This window comes from Erpetoichthys calabaricus, assembly GCF_900747795.2.
Source record: "Erpetoichthys calabaricus chromosome 1 unlocalized genomic scaffold, fErpCal1.3 SUPER_1_unloc_23, whole genome shotgun sequence".
In the NCBI taxonomy this organism is placed as follows: Eukaryota; Metazoa; Chordata; class Cladistia; order Polypteriformes; family Polypteridae; genus Erpetoichthys; species Erpetoichthys calabaricus.
The window spans coordinates 762,197-779,594 of NW_026261589.1; the positions used below are offsets into that span (position 1 = coordinate 762,197).

The window sequence follows — 17,398 nt, forward strand, 5'->3', positions numbered from 1 at the left end:
AAGACCCCTACATTTTCCCGTGTGATAGCTTAAGACGTGGCTGAGCGCAAGGGAACAGCCTCTGGGTATCGAGTAGCATGATGATATAAATGATTTGGATAGGAATAAAAATAACAAGGTGGTTAAGTTTTCAGATGATGCCAAGGTAGGTGGATTTGGCAGATAATCGAGAATCTGTTGAATCATCACAGTAGAGGGATTTGGACAGTACACAGGCTTGGGCAGATTTGTTGAAGATGAAATTTAATTTAAGTAAATGCAAAGTATTACATGTAGGATGTAAAAATGTATGGTTTGTATACACAATGGAAGGTCTTATGAGAAGGATTTCTGAGTTGTAGTGAAGTCATCACCACTGACTACTAGACAGTGTTCAGAAGTCATTAAGAAGGCTAAGAGAATGTCAGGTTATTTAGCGCCCTGATGTGTGGAGTACAAGTCACAGGAGGTTATGCAGAGGCTTTATAAAACACCGCAGGCCTCATCTGGAGTACTGTGTGCAGTTTTAGTCTCCAGGCTACAAAACAGACCTAGCAGAGGTAGACAAGTCCAGTGAAGAGTGACTAGGCTAATTCTAGGGATGTCGAGGTATGAGTTATTGTGACGAAGCGAGTTCTGCTCCATGCTCCCATCTGCCTTTTGGGAGCTGTTGAACCCGACACCGTCAGTAATGTCACTGATGAGCTGGACAGTGAGGCACAACAATGTAACAAGGGGATGGTGCAAAAAGTGCAAAGTGATTTATTAAAACAACAATCAAAATCAAAACAGTGTTCAAATAAATAAGTGCAGAGTCTCTCAAAAATCTTCAAATAAATAATCCAATAAAACACTATGAATTGTGGAGGTTAAAAACAATAAATAAATCCTTAAAAAATGAGGTTAAAACAATGCCTTTCTAATGGTGACTCCCCTGCTTCTCCCGTCCAGGTTATGCACCAGGGGAGCCACCCTACTTGCAGCTGACCTTCTTTCTGCCTTCTCCTGTTGGACTGTTCGCCTCACTGAACCCTGGCTACGGTGGGCTTCACCTGACCGTGACTTGGGCTCCCCAGCGACCAGGGCGCTCACCCTGGGGCTTTCACATCCCAAGTCCTGACTCCTACTGCCTTCCCGGCCTTATGCGATTAGCCATCATCCTTCTGGTCACTCCCGCTCCTCAGTAATGCTCAGTGGGTTCGACCACTACCGTCCGGGGTTCCGGCCAAATACCCAGGCTCACTGCTCAGCTGCAGGTGTTCTCCACTACGAGCACCTTCACTCGTTCATGCACCGGCTTTCTCCTCCCTATTTCCTGCCTTCTGTCCTTCTCAACCTCCATCCGTTTTTTTTTTATTCTTCCCTTTCTAGCTGCCTCACGCTTCTATTCATCATGGGGACGCGGATCAATGTGACAATTGGCAACTCCCAGCATCAATTACGGATGTGGATGACTTCTCACCTGTGCTCTTAAGTGAGGACCATCTGCATCACGAATCACGCGGGAACTGCTCCGGCCACACATACCATGCCCCCTCTATAAGCCGTGACTGCGGCGATTATTTATTTTAGAAAGTGGCCTTTTTGACTTGAGCTGTGAACCCGCTATACCACAGTTATCAGAAAAGTTTAAAAGAGTTCAGACTTTTCAGTATAAGCAAATGGAGATTAAGAGGAGGAATGACTGAAGTATTTAAAATCATGAAGGTAATTAAAGCAGTCGAGCTCTACTTGTCTGATAATTTAAAAAGAGTTCAACAAGAACAGGAGGACACAGTTGGAAAGTTAAGGGAAAATTTTACATAAACATCAGAGAGTTTTCCTTCACACAGAGAAACACAGACATGTGGAATAAATTACCAGATAGTGTGGAGAGAAGGACTTTAGGGACCTTAAAAACTCGAGTTGATGTTGTATTAAAGAAACTAGGTGGATTAGATTAGCAGATTGGGATGACTTGCCGTTCTCAGAAATTTGTTTGTAAAATTTCCAATTTCTGTTTACACAAAGGAAAGTAACTTTGCAAGGCTCTCTCTTTGTTTACTTTACTCCTCTGTATGAGAACGGGGGTCTCTGACCATTAGACTCACAGTACATCAAGGCAACTCATGTACTCTTAATTTAAGAAACAGAAAAATACAATGTGTTGATAAACACAGATTATTTAAATTTGATAACTGATTATTTGTTGACAGTGAAGAAAGGATGCAGACAGACGAGACTTACAAGCATATCACAGAAGAGATTGCTTCCTTTTACTTGCTGTTTAGAGTTCTAATTTGTCTTGGCTCAGATAAACAGTTTTATCATACCAGGCCTTAAAGATGATTTCTGATATTATGTGGAGTTGTTGCTGCTGTTGTTCCAGATTCAAATGGTCCTTTTCTGTCTTCAGAGTTCACTCTTTGTCTTTGCTATCTGTTCCTTTGTTCATGGTGTGCTGTGATTCTGTCTTTCACAATTCATTGTTAGGCACTTTACTATTCCATCTGCACCTCTCTGGCACAAGAGGGTTTGTACTGAAACTCCCGTCTTGTAATAATGGCTCTTTTTAAGTCTTCTCAGACTGCTCAGGGACTAGAACAGAGGTTGGGAAGAGTGGCTCTTAGAGTCAGTTCAGGGTGTTCATGTCCAAGGCTCTATGGAGAGGAGCTTCCCGGTCAAAGAAAGTTTGTGAACTGTTTGCTCTCACATCAAAAGGGAGCAAATTGTCAGCTTTCAGCACACAAAGAGAAAGCATAATCTGCTTCTTGGCTCCCCAGAGAGATCATATCCTTAGTCTTCATCCACCAAAAGAGACAGAAGAGGTGAATGCAGCTACGTTTAAAGGAGGGTGTAGCCCCTGGTGATTAAATTAAAGCCCCTTCTAGTTGCAGATCCAGGGCCTGCTTATAGGCTCGTTATTTTTTTCATCACAGACAGGCAGGTTCAGTTCTCGGTTACAAGCCTAAGATGAAAGTCAATTTAGGTGTTGATTTGTATGATGAACACTCTGAAAAGCTGCAGCCTCAACTCTGATGTACACCTTTGTGTTTAGATGAAGTACTGGGCTGATAACTGGTATGAGCTGCTCTTCAGCCATTCATTCAGGATTACAGGGTGAGGGGGTGCAGCTGACTTTCTACATCCTTATTAAATCTTCTGTCTTAACAGGTCTTGCTTGCCACTAAAAATCCTATTAAAATGGCGAGGCCCACTTTGACCTGCACAGTCATGGAGTATCTGGTGTTGTGACATAAACACTTGATGTGTGGCCTGTGCAGCTCCCCCTTCTAGGCCTGGTGTGGCAGGTGGTCTGTGTGCCTCAGTGACCCTTGTGTAATGTCTGGAGATTTGTGCTGCTGACCAGAACAATAAAGCGTAATTGTGACATTGGTGACCAGTATTTTGATTGTTATTTAAATTTTGCTTATTTGTGATGAGCAAGACAGCATTTTTCATAGTTTTGTAGAAAAATAAATGCTATAAATAAGTTTCAGTCCCTTATAATTTCTTGTAGTCTTATTTTAAAATACTAGCACGGTGAAATATTCATTTAGTAAATTGTGCACGATGGTGAATTGTTAAGTCCTTGTGTTTTGATCACATCGTGTATTTAGGACTCTCCGTTCACTGGATATGCTAGGCCTTACATCCGTCTGATTTTGTGTGTCTTGTTGCCTTTGTTCGTTGGACATTACACCCGGGCATGGGTGCTACACATTTTATTGTTATGTATTTAGAAATGTTTGTGTAATTGTTACTTTCTCTTTGAAGAATATGAGAAAATAAAGCAATTTTGTTGTATATGACATTTTTTTTCTTTCTGAAGTTGCTGTATATAATTTTAATTAAATCCTTTTTGCTTTTGTTAATTCCCTTATCTCACTGCTCCACTGCTTGTTAAGGACTTTGTGTTGCCTATGCAGTTTTACCACTCCTCAAGTTGGCATGACTGGTCTGCCTCAGTGGTCCTCCCAGTGATGATGTGTGGAGATTTGTGGTCATGACTGGGCGAGTCTAAGAGGAGGTGGCAGACAAAGAATAATCCATGAGTGGCCCTCTCGCTCGTCTTGATCCATTCACACAACTTGTAGAGATTGAATTTCCTAACAGCAAAGCTTGCACAGTGTCATACAAAAGCTCGGGCACCCTGGCAAAATTTCTGTTACTGTGACCAAATAAGTAAGTAAAAGATGACCTGATCTCCAAAAGGCATAAAGCTGAACATGACAAATTTCTTTAATATTTTAAACAAGATTACTTTTTTATTTCCATCCTTTACTGTTTTAAAGTAACAAAAAGTAACAAAAAGATCAAAGGGCATGAAGGAAAAGTGTGGGCACCTGCATGGTCCTTACTTAGTAACACCCCGTTTGGCAGACTGTAAACACTTTTTGTGGCCCGCTAAGAGTCTTTCAGTTCTTATTTGGGGGATTTTCGCCAACTCGTATTTACAAAAGGCTTCTAGTTCTGTGAGATATATATGTTGCTGTATATACCCTAGGTTCTTGTCTATAAGCTGGACTCATGTATAAACCAGAGACCAAAAATCATACAAATTTTTAAAATAAAATCTTATCATAAATAAGCCGGACTCATGGATAAGCCGAACGTACTATAACCTATAACTAATAGAAGGGAGGGAGGTCAGTGGTCTCACTCACACCCATTTAATTTCTTTAAGGGGGGAGAGAGTGTGAGATATTGGCGTCTCTCTCACTCCCCGCATGGCGCGGTTGGAGCGGCCGGAGCGCGTTCTTTCTGCTCTGGGCGTCGCCGAGTCAACACGTGCGCGTAGCGGTCATTTAAATTGTGATTTTATATGTAAGCATATTTAAATATATATCGCGGATTTCTGCGGACAATGGGTCTTTTAATTTCTGTACATGCTTCCTCAGTTGGTTTGCCCAGTTGATTCATACAAGGGACGCTATTTGGCAGATGGCTGAGAAGCTAGATTGCTTACTTTTCTCTCACTCTTGCGCTGACTATCTGTGATCCTGACGTATGGGGATTGAGCAGGGGGGCTGTTCGCACACCTAGATGATACGGACGCTCGTCTAAAAATGCTGAAAGATTATCTTCACGTTGCTATCTTTTGTAAAGCTGATTCCTGAAACGACATGCTGCACAGTGCTTCGCATACTTAAAAGCTCGAAGGGCACGTATTGATTTTTGACTGAAAAACAAACTCTGTCTCTGTTTGTCTATCTCTCTCTCTCTCTCTCTCTCTCTCCCTCTCTCTCTCTCTCGCTCTCTCTCTCTCTCTCTCTCCCTGCTCCTGACAGAGGGGTTGTGAGCTGCCGCCTTCAACAGCTTTGTGCCGCGGTGCTTCGCATACCTAAAAGCCAAACAGCACCACTGATTTGTTTGCTAGAGATTGTTTTCTCTATCTATGTGACATTCTGTGCTCCTGACACACACTCCTTTGAAGAGGAAGATATGTTTGCATTCTTTTAATTGTGAGACAGAACTGTAATCTCTGTCTTGTCATGGAGCACAGTTTAAACTTTTGAAAAAGAGACAAATGTTTGTTTGCAGTGTTTGAATAACGTTCCTGTCTCTCTACAACCTCCTGTGTTTCTGCGCAAATCTGTGACCCAAGCATGACAATATAAAAATAACCATATAAACATATGGTTTGTACTTCGCAGATTTTCTTATTTCGCTGGTGGCTCTGGAACGCAACCCCCGCGATGGAGGAGGGATTACTGTATAAACCGGATTTATGTATAAGCCGATATTCTATTTTTTCATTTTCACAACTTTTTTCTTTAGATAAGCCGTGGCTTATAGACAAGAACTTAGGGTAATTTTAATTAAATCCTTTTTGCCTTTGTTAATTCCCTTATCTCAGTGCTCCACTGCTTGTTAAGACCTTTGTGTTGCCTATGCAGTTTTACCACTCCTCAAGTTGGCATGACTGGTCTGCCTCAGTGGTCATCCCAGTGATGATGTGTGGAGATTTGTGGTCATGACTGGGCGAGTCTAAGAGGAGGTGGCAGACAAAGAACAATCCATGAGTGGCCCTCTCGCTCGTCTTGATCCATTCACACAACTTGTAGAGATTGAATTTCCTAACAGCAAAGCTTGCACAGTGTCATACAAAAGCTCAGGCACCCTGGCAAAATTTCTGTTACTGTGACCAAATACGTAAGTAAAAGATGACCTGATCTCCAAAAGGCATAAAGCTGAACATGACAAATTTCTTTAATATTTTAAGCAAGATTACTTTTTTATTTCCATCCTTTACTGTTTTAAAGTAACCAAAAGATCAAAGGGCATGAAGGAAAAGTGTGGGCACCTGCATGGTCCTTACTTAGTAACACCCCATGTGGCAGCCTGTAAACACTTTTTGTGGCCCGCTAAGAGTCTTTCAGTTCTTATTTGGGGGATTTTCGCCAACTCGTATTTACAAAAGGCTTCTAGTTCTGTGAGATTCTTGGGCCGTCTTGCATGCATTGCTCTTTTAAGTTCTATTCACTGTAAAGCCCAGAGTGTGTACAGCCACTCTAACCCGACACATACTGGCAGGACACAAGTATCTCCACACAGCACACCTTTATTTACAGGTGAGAAGTGCTTTCTTCGTTCCTCACAAGAGCACAATGTCCTCAACACCAAGCACAGTCTTTCATATCTCCAGTCCTTTTAACCTCCACTCCTCCTCATAGGTTTTGTCCTTCATCTTCCCTACTCTGGCCATTGAGTAGTGGTGACTGGTCCCTTTTATAGGGCACCCAGATTGACTCCAGTGGCCTCATGCATAACACCGTGAGTAGAATTCACACTAAAACATGGCATACGGACAAAAGCAGAAAATCCAGATGCATAAATCTGTGCGTACACCAACTTCCATGACTTCAGCTCCATAAATCCCGGTCAGCGTAAAAAGTTACACATGTGCCTGCCAGCACTCCCCAACTCCTCCCAGAATTACACCTATTTCAATATGCAAATCAATGTAAATAGCCCTTTAGCTTACCGATCTGTGAAAAGACGATGGCAAAACCACGGGGGAAAATAGAAGAATTTCAGCGAATACCAAGTGGAGGCAAAGGAAAAGCGTACTATTTGTTGGTTTAAACAGTGATATAAACAACAAAAGGAAGTTGACTGAGTGACATAGCATGTTGGGGAAACTCAAAAGCTCAAGTTCACAAAGTCTCACAGTGCCCGAAATAAAAAGAAGTTGTCAGATATCAAAATTGCCATGAAATGCCGAGTTGTAGCCCACCGTCTGAGTGTCCTATGAAAGCTTATTAGGGTACAGAGAAAAAAAATATGCACACAGTGAGAAAAAAAAAGCTGGAAATGTCAACTTTAATCTCGAAATTTCCACTTTAATCACAGTTTATTTTGTCATTTTTATTTTACGTAGTTTACTTTGTCTCAAAATCTCACCGTAACTAAAGTAGCATGTTAAATGCTTTGTTTTTTATGTGTTCTTGTATGTGCTCTGTGTGTGAATCACTACGTGTTTCTTAAATGGGCTTTCTCTTCCTCCAACAGGACACAGAATCCATTACATTCATGATATTACAGCTCTCTGAATAATTTAAATACTAAGATGTATACTTGATACAATTTTCATGATGATCGGAATTAAAGTACGTTATTAAACATGGGAACACGGTGGCGCAGTGATAGTGATAAACTGGTGCAGCATCCAAAGATTGTTCCTGCCTCCATCAAGATGCTTGCTTCGCCATGCACGACCTTCGATGAAGTAATTTATTGCAGCAGTACTGTCTCTTTAGAACGTACTAACCCCCAATTCCTGTCCTCCTTTTTCTTTCTCCAAGTCACCAATCGCCACACAATCAGCTCTGTAATTGATGTCAAGCCGTCTGTAAGCTTTGAACGCCGATTCTTCAAAACTTTTAAGGAACATTGAAATATCTTTGCAGTACATGTTTAATTATTCTATCCATCTATCCATCCAGGGTCATGCCAATCCCAGCAAGAATACAGCGCAAGGCAGGAAAATCGCTAGCGCTGTAACACCGTGTCCTCACATACTAAATTATTAACAATATAGATTATTTAAATGATGTTAAAATTTTATCTGTATAATGTCTTTTTCTTTCGGCTGCTCCCGTTAGGGGTCTCCACAGTGGATCATCTTCTTTCATATCTTTCTGCCTTCTGTATCTTGCTCTGTTACACCCATCACCTGCATGTCCTCTCTCAACACATCCATAAACCTTCTGTTAGGCCTTCCTCATTTTCAGTTTTAATACTGGGCTGCAAACATTCAAGCCATAAAAACCTGGACACAAATAAATGAACATACACAGGCTTGGTCCACAATAGAAGTAAAATCCTGTAGTACTTCTTTATACTCCCTGCTCTGCGCTCCAATAAATGCAAGTTATCACAAATATACTAATAACCCAATTGTGCTTTACTCACTCAGAATATGGAACCAACTTAGAAAGCATTTTAAGATGGAATATCTTTTATCTGTGGCACTCCTGCAGGAGAGCCACCTCTTTCAACCCTCGCAAACATATCCAGTGTTTAATACCTGGAAAAGATTTGGGATTAAATTGCTCAGGGATCTTTATATATACAATATCTTTGCATCCTTTGAACAATTACATTCCAAATTCAACCTCCCAGCTACACATTTCTTTCACTATCTTCAAATTAGAAACTTTGTTAAACAGAAACTGCCCGATTTTCCTCATCTCGTATCCTCCACCATGCTGGAAAAAATACTGCTCAATTTCGAGGAATTAGACACAATTTCTGCATTATATATCAGAAAAGTAGTGGAAGGTAGCACTGCAGAGAATTCACTCAAGCTCCATATGCTCAAAGCATAGAATTATTCAACTAAAAATATATATCAAGCTCATCTGTCTCACTTAAAACTGTCCAAAATGTTTCCAGGGCAAGACCCAACTTGCGAACGCTGCAACCAAGCTCCTGCCTCACTAGGTCACATGTTTTTGGCCTGCACCAATTAACATCATTCTGGACCAAAATTTTTTAAGTGCCTTCAGACAGCCTTGGTGTCAAAAATCCCTCCTAACCCATTAAAAGCTGTGTTCGGTGTTTTTCCAGATGGACTTGAAGTGGAGAAGGACAAGCAAACTGTTATTGCATTCACTACACTTTTGGCATGCAGACTTATTTTGTTAAATTGGAAGAATCCTAACTCTCCTCTTATAAGTCAGTGGGGAAACCGATGTTTTATATTACTTGAACTTGGAAAAAAATCAAATTCTCAGAGGATCTGTACAGAATTTTTTCAAAACCTGGCTGGATCTAATCAATAATATTTTAGAATAAGAAGAAATAATTATTTCTGCATTTCTTTTCCTTCTCCATTTATTTTTTTATTTATTTATTTTTTTTTTTTTTTCTTTTGGTTTATTTTTGCCCTATTAAAAAGCCCTTTTTTGTATTAATTAATCTATTTGTATAGAATGATTACAATAAAATTAATAAATAAAATTTAAAATTTTAGTTCAAGGCCAATTTGTGTAACATTACTGTTTAATTCATTTGTATTTCTTCTTTCTTCTTTTATCTTCACTCTTCATTGAGTGCAGGCTTAGACTGATTGATGTTTTCTGCCATAACAGAGATAATAATTCCATACATGAACACACACATTGGATCAAATAGACCGTAAAACCTGGCAAATTTTAGCTTAGTCAACAAAAATATGTCCTGATAGTAGATACCCTTTAACATTAGAATGGTGAGTATAAATGTCATCAGCGTGCTTTGGTGAATGAAAGAAGACATTTTGTTGTTTGTTTTGGTGTCAAGTGGTTTAAGTTCAAGTGTGGATAAATGTCAGGACACATTCTAATTATTGAAGGTGCACTTTTCATGCTTGACGTGGCATTCTGTTTTATACAGTACCCTCCATAATGGCTGAGACAATGAAACATTCTTCTTGCATTTAATCCTTTAATACATGTTTAATTATATCTGAATTATTTAATTTGTAATTTTAAAGTACAAATTACTGATTTTAATTTAAGAACACCTTGTAGAAATGACAGAACTTTTTCTGAATCGTCCTCCCATTTCAGGGCACCGTAATGTTTGGAACAATTGGTGCCAGAGGTGTTTGTGATTCCTCAGGTGTATTTCATTGCTGTAGTCTTGCAGGCCTAAGACACCTCAGCTTACTCCTACCTACAGACAACCTTTGGTCTTTGTAGTTGCCATTGTTCAACATGAGGGCAAGAGCTGTGCCAATGAAAGTCAAAGAAGCTGGAAAATAATAATGAAATCATTAGAGACATCGGAAAACCTTAAGATTACCCAATTCAACTGTCTGGAATATCAATAACAAGAAAGAACACACTGGTGAGCTCAGTAATCACAAAGGGACTTGTAGGCCAAGTAAGACCACCACTGCTGAAGACAGCAGATGTTGCTGCAGATTTAATTTTGATCACGACTTGCATACCCGGATGGTAACAACATTGCATGTATCTCTCTACCGTCTTAAGTGTACCATCCCATACAGATGGCATTACGTGGCTCAGGGTGACTGAGAGATTCCTCACCAGTCAGGCAGTTCACACTGAAAAGCTACCATCGTCAAATAGCCCACAGCTGTTAAGACCTGTAAGAGAACTGGGATTGTGTGATTTCTGTATGGTGGTCTCTGTAATGAAGGCTGCAGTTCAGCACACACTTCAAAGAGGATGACAGTAGGGAGTCTAAATCAGCTAAGTCATCATCATGAGCCAAAATGTCATTGTGATACATCAAAACTCACTTCTTGTGTAGCCTGTCAAACATCAGAATGTGAAATGTGTAATGAAATGAGATTTTCTATTCAGTTCTTCTTTTTTCCACCTGGAGTTGCTAAAATGCCAACACATATAAAGACTACATGGGACTTACAAATGCTCAAAACCTGAGGGAACTTTGAGCCAATTTAAATGGCAAGTTCTAGTTTTATAAATCCTAACTTTTGCTTTAGAAAAAGCTTTCATATATGAGGCTGAGCATAAGGAAGTTTTATACATGTGGCTCTACTGAGCAGTTGTAATAAAATTAACAAATTAAGTGTGTTTCCCAAGTACAACAAAAGTTTTATAGTTGCTTATGCTGATCAAAGGATGTTCCTAATGTCAGCCATCATGTATTTAATGTGAGTTAATGTTGATAATAAGGCAGCGAATTGAAAATAAGCTTCTTTTTTTTTCCTTTTTGTTTTAAATTTTACACAGGAAAGAAAGATCACTGGAGTGTGGAATGTGGCAGAGAATTCTCTAACAGGAGTGCTCTTCAGAAACACATGAGAGGTCACACTGGAGAGAAGCCATATTGCTGTAATGAATGTGGTAAACAGTTTTCACATAAAGGCAGTCTTCAGAAACACACGAGAGTTCACACCGGAGAGAAGCCATATTGCTGTAATGAATGTGGTAAACAGTTTTCACATAAAGGCAATCTTCAGAAACACACGAGAGTTCACACCGGAGAGAAGCCATATTGCTGTAATGAATGTGGTAAACAGTTTTCACAGATGAGCAGTGTACAGAAACACAATAGAGTTCACACCGGAGAGAAGCCATATTGCTGTAATGAATGTGGTAAACAGTTTTCACAAATGGGCAATCTTCAGACACACATGAGAGTTCACACTGGAGAGAAGCCATATTGCTGTAATGAATGTGGTAAACAGTTTTCACGTATAAGCAATCTTCAGAGACACGCGAGAGTTCACACCGGAGAGAAGCCATATTGCTGTAATGAATGTGGTAAACAGTTTTCACAAATGAGCCATCTTCAGATACACATGAGAGTTCACACTGGAGAGAAGCCATATTGCTGTAATGAATGTGGTGAACAGTTTTCACGTATAAGCAATCTTCAGATACACACGAGAGTTCACACTGGAGAGAAGCCATATTGCTGTAATGAATGTGGTAAACAGTTTTCACGTATAAGCAATCTTCAGATACACACGAGAGTTCACACTGGAGAGAAGCCATATTGCTGTAATGAATGTGGTAAACAGTTTTCACTAAAAGGCCATCTTCAGATGCACACTAGAGTTCACACCGGAGAGAAGCCATATTGCTGTAATGAATGTGGTAAACAGTTTACACAAATTAGCAATCTTCAGAAACACACGAGAGTTCACACTGGAGAGAAGCCATATTGCTGTACTGAATGTGGCAAAAAGTTTTCAGAAACACACGAGTTCACACTGGAGAGAAGCCATATTGCTGTAATGAATGCAATAAACAGTTTTCACAGATAGTCAGTCTTCAGAGACACACGGAAGTTCACACCAGAATAAAAAGGGTAGCAGTTCAAAAATCAGTCTAGAAAAACAAGAATCCTTCAGGACTCAAGAGTGAGGTTCAGACGTGTCCTGAAAAGTAAGCAAACTAAACTATTGTTGAGAAATGAATCTCAAAGAGAAGCCATATTGCTGTTTGGAATGTGGCAAACAAATCTGTCCGAGCAGTACACTTCAGAGAAGCACCAGAATTCCCACAGAAGAGAAGTACAACTGAGCTGTCCTGACTAAAGAGTGAGGTTCACTCCTGCCTGGACAGTAAGCACATGCAACTGACACAAATCCATCCTACTTAGTGTTGTGTCAAAAACAAATCAACATGGAGGAGACAAATAAGTTTATATCCTTTTTCCTTTTCCAGAAGCAAAATAAAGAACAGGGCGTCATACAAACGGCTTCTCACCAAAGACTCTACAGCCTCCACCATGTGCCTAACTCTGTTTTCATAACATACATATTACATATAGAACTATTTACAATATATTATATACATTTCATCAGAAAAAAAACACTTTACAATATATAGGTACATAGCCTCACACAATAAATAATAGTTCAGCTTTATAATATCATAAACTGTATTTTGCTATTTTAATATAACAAAAAATAAGAAAACATTCCTTGACAAAAAAAGAACAAACAGCTTCTCGCCAATGCTTATTAAATAATAAATCAATTACTAATAATTATAAACACAAACTATTAATACAAAACCAATTAAATTAAAATCCAAAATATACACACGATCATACTGCACACCATGCTGAATTATGTTTTAACACTGTGGCAGCGCACTAAAAGAAGAAATGCTTTTTAAATTTTATTTTGTTTTTGTTTGTTTGCTTTTGATAATAAAACATACAAAACTGTATATATGAACTCGGGGGGGGGCACACAACTTATTTAACAGTTGAGAATTACCAAATAATATACATGTCAAATAAATACAATAAAATTAGAAAAAGCTTGGAGAGAGCAGACTTACCTGCACAGCAGTGGTTCTCAATTAGTGGGGCAAGAAGTAACAAACGGGGGTGCAAAGATGTGAAAAAAGAAAACGAATCAAAAATATGAAAAATACATCTATTGAAACCAACACAAATTAACTTAAACTACATTCTGATACTAGAAAAATAAATATAGGGTTAGATAAATGTCGATAAAAGTTAAGTAGGTATAATAAAATATGTATCTGTGATATATCATTAATTTAAAAAGAACAAATTGGTATTAGTGGGCTCATTTAAAAAAAAAAAAAACATTAGGCGGGGCGCAATTAAAACTGTTATGAAAACTCAGGTCACAAATACTTAAAGGTTGAGAAACGCTGCTGTACAGCATCCACCATCGCCTGAGGGTGCCTGCCGTCTGTGGGGAGTCGCATTAATTATCATCCGTACTCCAAATATGACACTAAGTTTACACAAACAATTGCCTTTGGGAAAATTCATAACTGAAAGATACAAAAAAATGAAAAAGACAGAATACATTTCCCTACACATATTGCCATATTGCAGTACTGGATGTGCCAACAATTCTCACAAATCGGAATCTTCTGGGCCACAAAGAATTCAGACTGGTGCCACCTACAACAACAACATTTATTTCTATACCACATTTTCATACAAAAAAGTAGCTCAAAGTGCTTTACATAATGAAGAAAAGAAAAATAAAAGACAAAATAAATTAAAATAAGACAATATTAGTTAACATAGAAAAAGAGCAAGGTCGGGGTGCAGGGGCGACAAAAAAAACAAAATAAAACTCCAGACGGCTGGAGAAAAAAATAAAATCTGCAGGGGTTCAAGGCCACGAGACCACCCAGTCCAGAAGTGGACTTACTTGGAGAAGATCTACACCGGGGGCTGTCTACCCTTTGTCATGGCATACCACCCCAAATATATAAATGTTCTGAAATACCTGCATTTTATTTTGGTGTTAAATTGTTAATTACTGAACTGTTGTTATGTTAAACTAAAGGTGGAATTTCTTTTTTCTCCCACACAATGTTCTTTCCGAGAGCTTTTCTAAGGTACTAGTAATGTTCACCTGTCAAAGACTTGTGTTAGAGTGAATTTCAAAAGGATTTGATATGTTAGGACTGATAGGCACTGGCAGTGTGTCACCATGAGGAGGTCACTTCAGCTGTCTGTGCTAATACTGGAAAAGCAAAAGAAATGCCAGCAATTGTGTCTCAAATGTTGTAAGTCTCCTCAGTGTCACTAAATAATATTATTATTGTCAAAAAGTTTAGTAAAGTCACGCCTTGTGACCAGATGCGGTTTCCTGTTCCTGACAGACTTTGCATTCCACTATCTTGGTTTACCTACAGTGTGCTTACTTTACTGTTGTATATTATTTGTTGCTTTGAGTAAATTACAATCACCTGTCTGTCATCTCCAGTCATCTGACGGTGACTCCTGCACTCGGCTTTCTGTTGGCCAAACCCTGTGAATTAGCACATTTTCCAGAGGTCCATGAATCCCCTCTTTTACGCGGTCTTTTGAGTCGAAAGCTAAACCGACCAACCCGAGAGCAAAATGGCCAAAGCAGTGTGTGCGGAGGAGCCTAACCTCATCTCTAGTGCACTGGACATCGATGTAGAAGAGAACATCTGAGCTGTCATCTCCACATTCAGCCAAACCCCAACTCACACACTGCAGACCACCCATCTGTGGGCGCCGCTACGGCCTTTCAGACAACGGGCTCAGTGCACTAAGCTTGAAGTGCTCGGCCGAGGCTGCTGACAGACGAGGATTCCATCTCACCGTTTGGACTGGGATGTGAGATCCTGTCCTTCAGAGGTAACGTGTTGTTCATCACGAGTCTCCAAGCAGAGCGCAGATAGCAAACTGAGAAATGCAGTGAAGTAACCGATCAGTTAAACAACATCATGGCAGCAACACATGCAGTGTGAGTTCAGCTTTACTACGACTCTTTGTTTTTTCCCACCATCGAGACAAGTGAAGAAAAGAAACGCGCTGAACTGGAGGAGATTAGGATTTTGTAAGTAATGAGCAATGTAATGAATTTAATTTAAGTAACGTTTCCCAGCACTGGTCGCTTGTGAACTTTTGTTTTTGTATCTGGGATATCATCACTTAAACAACTGGTGGAAATAAACTGAAGTCTGCTTAAGCAACTGGCTAAATAAATAGGCAGAAACGCAATAATGTTTTATTTTTCATCTTCATATCATTTTAAAGACAGAATTATTAACATAACCAATCAAAGTTCCAACTAATTTACATTGTTATGAAGCTCAAAAGTATTAATTAATTAATCCTACTTTGAGCCTTCACTAATTAGTGTTGTACTGTTTGTTCATTTGTTTCTGTTACACAAAACTGTTCAATAAAGACACCAAAATAATTTAATATACAGAGACAACTGATTATTAAAACTGTTTTGTATTAGAAAGTAATCCCCGAGTTATTTCTGCTTTAAAGAAAAATATTAATTTGCTACAAGGAAATATGACAAATTGTAATTAATACAAAGTGACTTTCGATTACAAATTTGAACTGAGAGATTAATTGCAATTGAATTTTTAATCAGTTGTCCTCATGCAAACACATAATTTAGAGCCATTACAAATGATGAAAATCATAATAATTGTGTACAATATCCAGCGCCATTTCTTGCTCTATGAAGTCTCCACAGAAGCAGAGGGCCATCGAAGCCACTAAGGGCCCCCAAGCTGCAAGTTCAGCCTCAGTATATTTGTGGAGTATGAACATCACCTGTCTGTGTGTAGCCAGCTAAGCCCCGTCATGTGTTTCATGAAGCACTTACAGTATCTGATTACAAATTAAACATTTGATTTAAACAAAACTCAGCTGCAGTGGCAGGAAAGCTTTGGCTTGTGTTTGTGGGGTAATTAATTCAAAATCAGTGATTATCAGCAGACAGTCATGTCGCACAATGAGTGACGTCTACCGCCAGGAATGATGGGAAGGCTGACTGAGAGTCAGGAGGAAAATAACAGGAGCGAAAGTCACATTGATACCTAAGATGGCATGAAAAACGTAAAAAGAAGAAACTTGAAGAGAGAATGTGCACAGAATGAAGGTAAAGCATTTGTTAACGATGGATCAGAGGTGGGAAGAATAGAAATAAAACAACTTTGTTATTGTGCTTATGTTGAATTTTCAGGTAGGTTATCTGTATCTTTACTTGGGTATTTTATTTATTTGAGACTTTTTACTTGAACTTTTTGCATTTAAAAGGAAGAAAATCTGCTACCTACAACATAAATAAATCAATAAAACATCTGCAACTTACTATGTAACAACAACAACACCGTCTATACATATAAAGGAGAGTTGGTGGGTATTTTTCGTACGTGGATTACTCGCTTAGCCGGATGTAATTGTTGACGATTTGGCCTGATCCTGGATCTGTCGGTTTTTTGAAACTCTTGCTGGAAGTGTTGTCATAGCAACACATCCAAATCCGCAAACCTGCTCGGAGCAGGTTTGTTCTGCGTAAACAAGGATTAGTTTGCACACGTAATCAGTGACGGTGCGTGGAAGTCATCCAGTCATGGCTTCGCCGTTCATGAATGAGCGACCAATTGATATTGGTGCGCAAATTATACGAAGAGAATTTCATATAAAGAGGGTTTTGCGCGATCGGCAAGATCCTTTATTGCCCCCGGAGGAAATTCTGTACGAAAGATACCGCTTTAGCCGAGGGGGAATATTGTACCTCAAAGATTTATTAGCTCCGTATATTTGAAGTCAAACTCGGCGAAGTCGGGCTCTCACAACCACACAGACAGTAGGCATTGCTTTGAGGTTTCTTGCAAGCGGCACTTTTTTATATACTGTAGGCGATGCGGAACACCTATCGAAAAGTGCAGTTTGCCAGGCAATTCGTAAAGTCTGTTTGGCTCTGAAACATTTCCTTCAGGTTTTCATTGTGTTTCCTGGACACCTGCGTGTGCAGACAATAAAAGAGGCGTTTCATGCCATTGCAGGTAGGTAATACACAGGCTAAAACACCCACAGTTCCATGAAGAATCTCACAATCAGCCTAACATTCTCATTACCAGGATTTCCAAATGTGATTGGGGCACATGGGACTGATCTGAGTGGAGTTTGATCAAACATTATTTGGAAAATGTACCTCTCCTCCTGATGA

At 39.4% G+C, this 17,398-nt stretch overlaps 2 protein-coding genes across 2 annotated transcripts in view; both read left to right on the forward strand.

Moving 5' to 3' along the window:
* The window catches only part of LOC127526378 (gastrula zinc finger protein XlCGF57.1-like), a 669,858-nt gene that overhangs the window by 229,902 nt on the left and 422,558 nt on the right, over positions 1 to 17,398 (forward strand). The gene's annotated exons all lie outside the window — the stretch shown is intronic.
* LOC127526374 (zinc finger protein 239-like) lies at positions 11,126 to 12,759 on the forward strand. Its single transcript, XM_051921760.1, is given in 2 exon segments — positions 11,126 to 12,134; positions 12,137 to 12,759. Coding segments are annotated over 2 exon segments (1,038 nt in total). The 5' UTR covers positions 11,126 to 11,239; the 3' UTR covers positions 12,280 to 12,759.